Source organism: Neomonachus schauinslandi, chromosome 2 (assembly GCF_002201575.2).
Source record: "Neomonachus schauinslandi chromosome 2, ASM220157v2, whole genome shotgun sequence".
NCBI classification, from domain to species: Eukaryota; Metazoa; Chordata; class Mammalia; order Carnivora; family Phocidae; genus Neomonachus; species Neomonachus schauinslandi.
Window position 1 is genome coordinate 198,390,814 of NC_058404.1, and position 4,486 is coordinate 198,395,299.

At 50.8% G+C, this 4,486-nt stretch overlaps 1 protein-coding gene across 1 annotated transcript in view; it reads right to left on the reverse strand.

Moving 5' to 3' along the window:
- Positions 1-368: 368 nt before the first annotated feature.
- The window catches only part of EVC2 (EvC ciliary complex subunit 2), a 135,705-nt gene continuing 131,587 nt past the window's right edge, over positions 369-4,486 (reverse strand). The window contains exons 21-22 of the mRNA XM_021677663.2: positions 2,922-3,023; positions 369-1,032 (exon numbers count right to left, since the gene is read on the reverse strand). Coding sequence (XP_021533338.1) covers positions 762-1,032; positions 2,922-3,023 — 373 coding nt within the window. The 3' untranslated portion in view covers positions 369-761. The remainder of the gene's footprint in view (positions 1,033-2,921; positions 3,024-4,486) is intronic.

A 4,486-nucleotide genomic window follows, 5' to 3' on the forward strand; every position in this document is an offset into this window, starting at 1 on the left:
TCTGCTGCTCCCCCCGCTTGTGCTCTCAATCTCTCTCTCAAATAAATAAATAAATAATTTTTAAAAAAAATAGTATGAACCCTGATTCCGCTACTTACTGGTTTTGTGATCTTGCACACATCACCTCATCTTAAGCCTTTGGATTTCCTCATTTATGAAAGGGGGAAGTAACTCTAATTTGAGTTGGAGATCATATGCCCCAGTGGCTGGCACATTTTCTGGCCCCTGGAATGATAGAGGGCAAGTCTCTGTGGAACACAACAACGTGTAGCCAAAACACAAGAAGTAACTAAAAATAAAGGATTCCTACATAAAGCAAAACCGAGTGCCACCGAGAAGAGCTTTATGTAAGATGCATTTATTTTTGAAAGTTCCCTTGATAAAAATAGAATATGTAACAAACACAACATGCAGGAACAAAGAGCTTCACTTGGACACACAGCCCATATGCAGCCAGACATTACAGGGGTATGAATTGAGGGCTAGGGTCTCCCCCAGATGTGCAGAGAGGTGAGACTGAAGGCAACAAGGGTTCAAGGCTGTCCCTCGTGATGCTGAGGAGGGTAGACCCTCTGGAAAATCATAAGACCAGATTAAACTGAGTCCTTGAAAGTCGTGGGTGTTGGGGGGGTGTCTGGTCTTCTGCATGTGTGACTTACATCTGTGAGTTGTACACTATGAACACACACACACACACACACACACACGGGCAGAGGAAAAAGAAAACTCTGTCTTCAGACTCCCTGGAGCTTTCCTTAGGACTAGTCCATGCCCAAGGCCCAAGTGGCCTTTTTGGCATTTAGAAAGTTCTTCTTCTTTCTCCTGGGCGGAATATGCAATGAGATCTCTGGTTCCTTTGGATTTCTGAATATAAAGAGCTTCTCGCCTGTGTTTAATAAATCAATGGTCTCTGCCCCTACAATGGGCACGGCAGCCAGTTCTCCAATGGACTCCAGGGATAGATGCGGCCAGCTTCCTTTTCCAGGCAATACCACCCTCTCTCTGAGAGGGGGACATGTCTTCTTTAATATACTAAAGAAAGAACAGAAGATCAGATTTGACATTTTTGGCAACTGACCCTCCTGAGTGTCCTGATGGACTTCTCCGGGAGAACTCACTTTGGGTCCTTAGGTCCTCAATCAGGTATCACTTTAATGAAAGACACTGTGGTCATCAGATTGCCCCTGAAATGAGCTGAAGCCTGTGGCAAGTGGTGTCTACAGACAACTCTTCCTGACTCATGACTGTTAACTTTGCAGAAGTTTTGCAAGCCTCTTGTCATCATGTTGTTAGTTTGAAATTGGCCCTGGTCAGTGTAGGTACACCATGGAAATTGGGAAATGCTACAAATCAGAGCATCTGTCTCTGTCTCTCTCCCTACCAGCAGATGGTTCAGCGTTTACCGGGATGTCACTGCCTGTGAGCCTCATACCCAAAGCAGGCTGATGAGATCTGACTACAAAGCAAGAGTTAGAGGCCAGGCCAACTGCGTTTGAAACAGAAAAATGACATCTTTGGGCATGTCCCATAAAAGGATTGCGGGAATCCTGTCCATGAGTGGTCCAGCCCCTAAATCCCTGGATGCTCTTGGTAATGGCCAGGACTACTTCTAAGAGCCCTATACCAGCTAAAAGCCACAGGGTTCTCTCTGTGTCCAAGCAGTGCATGCCATGGCCATGCCACTGAGGGTCACCTACTGGACGTCGCTGACAGGCTTGCTGACCCTTCCAGGGCAGATGTGGCAGATGAGGCTTCATTGCCTCCTGCCCTTGCAGCTGGTATGAATCTGAGCAAGGATCCCAACCCAGCTCTGTGTGATTCAGTCTCTCGTCTTCCTGCCATAGCTCTAAGAGCCTCCAGGCAGGGCACAGGCTAGGAGAGTGAGCCAGGGGAGTGGACCAGTACTCTTCCTGATCTGTACTCACTCCACTCACCTAAGTGCAGCCTGGGAGTGCCTTTGCTCCCCCATCCCAATCTGGAGGGACTGACTTCTGCTCCTTCATGGAGGACTTCACATTTATACAGCTTGAATTTAATTTTCTTGGTTTGGGCTCAAAATCCTGATCTAATTTCTTTGGGACTAAATTCTGACATCCAGACTATGATCAATGGCTGCGGAATTGTTAACATGGACAATTCATGAAGCTTGGCCTCAGCACCCTTACCGTAGCTGAGAAACTAGGGAAGAGGCAGGACTCAGGTCATATACTTCCCTTGGACATCGACTGTTTCCAGAGCACGCACTGGATATGATCACTTTCTACCCTGTTATGAACCTACGGGACGTCACTCTTTCTCCAAAGCTTTTCCAGTGGGAAACACTGGACGCACTTGGTCAACTGTAGCAATCTAGAACTACCCTGCCCCTGACTTTCCTCTGACCCCCAGGTGTGCAGAGACCACAGCTAAAAGAGAAAGGTGCTCGATGGAGTGGAAAGATCACTGGCCTGCAAGTCTAGGGAAAGAAAGGGGTTAGTCAGATGCTCCCAAATCCCATGGCCACCGTCTGCCAGCTGCAGGCTTGACGCCTCTTCCTCTGACCTCCCTGAGCTCCAGTGTTACCATCCCCACTTTCTGGAAGACTGGGAGGCTCAGTGCTGTAGGTGGCAAAGGGCTTTGTAAACTATAAACTCCAAACAGCAATACGGATTTACTCTCCCTTTAAGGACATCCCATTTGAAAACTGCCATGAGCTAAAATAAATACAGTAAAGTGCTAACAAATGATAACAGAACATTCTCCCACTGACAGCAAGAGGCTTATCTTCAGCTCCTAAACTAAGTCCACTGTGAGTAAAGACTGTGGTCTTTTGGGAAGGACTGTGGGTATGGCTGCAGTCACCCTCTCCCAGGTTCCTGGGCCCCTCACCTCCCGTCCCACTCAAGGCAACCGAGCTGACCGGAGCAGGTGCCCAGCATTACCTCTCCTTCCTTTCTCGGGCCCAGAGCATCTTCTCCAGTCCTCTGCTTATCAGTTCTCCTCGCAGTCGGCCTTCCAGGGCTTGCCACCAGCCCTGGTGCTTCCTGAAGGCAAGAAGGGAGGGTCTTAATATTTCCTAGAATAGACTTTTCCTGAAAAGCACGATGGCACTCCATCCCTCAACATGACCTTGGGCTGACAGGAAGAACTCATTTTCATGGTCTGTCTATCACTCAAGGCACACAGATCGAGAACCGTCTCTGGTCAAGATACAATCTCTGCCCCCAAGGGGTTCCCAGTCCGGGGGTCAGAGCCGGGTAACGGGTGACATCAGTCAGACAGCAGAAGGCTGACTTGAGGTGGGGACACTTGAGGTGAGTCCTACATCCCTACAGAGGGAGGACACAGAGCATGTGTGGAGGAACGCGATCTATGTGTTAACTTATGGAGGGTCCACCATGCCCCCTTACTCTCCCAGGTACACTAGTGCCTACAACAGTGGACACAGTAGGAGCTCAGGAGTGTTTTATGAATATATTAAGAACATTGAAATAGCACAGCGGAAGCTTGGGAGGTGGGCTGGCCCAGGAACCCTAATGCTACGTGAAGGACTGTGACTCTCCCCGTAGGGGAAGGGACACTGCAGTGTCATGTAGGAGAGGGCCTTGGGCTCACGTCCGTTCAGTAAAGGACAGTGTGGAACCCAGAGTCCTGTCTGTTCTCTGCTCTGACCAAGCTGGTTCACACTGCCTGGCTGGTGGTGGAGACGGACCCTCTCCCTTGCTGAGCCAGCTCGCTCACCCAGGAGTCGAACTCTTGTGCAGAGAAAATGGTCCTCTGAGGGCAGCACCCCAGAGAGCGTATCTTTTGTACTCTCCTGGTCCTGCCCGTCCCAGGACCTGGGCATCCGGCTCTCCCTGGGTTTTGACAGGTCCCTCACACACCGTTTCTTGCTGAGATTAGGCAGCTTTTGTTGCTTGAAACCCTAGACCCTGAGCTTGTGGCCAGGCACCAGGTGCTTGGGCCAGAGGAGTGGCGACTGCCTTGCCCCTGGAGACTGTGGCAGGTGGCCTAGAGATCCAGAATTGATCCAGTCCAGTTGGCCATGAGGCAGGGCAAAGAAATGGCACATGCGTACTTCACACTCGTGGTGACAGCCACCCTGAGTTCTCTTGCTTTGTCCATCAGCAATCTCTGCTTACCAGCCTCCCAAACTGAGCTGGCTGAAGGCACAGCCCAGTAAACAAGGTCCTCGTGGGTGGCCACATTCCTGCTTCAGGGTCACCTCCAATATCTGCGTGTCCTTCTCTGGCTGTGCACTGAGAGAAACCACCCTGTGGCATGCAGCTCTCTGACCCTGCCCACAACCAACCCCCTAACCACACCCACACCAGGCCCAACCACGCCCATACCCAGCCTTCTGACCACGCCCACACCCAGCCCTCTGATTGCACCCTCCCAGTCCTGACCATGCTTATACTCATCTCCTGACCGCACCCACCCAGGCCTGACCACACCCAGCTCAGCCCTCTGACCACACCTGCCCACGCCCATACCCAGCCCTCTG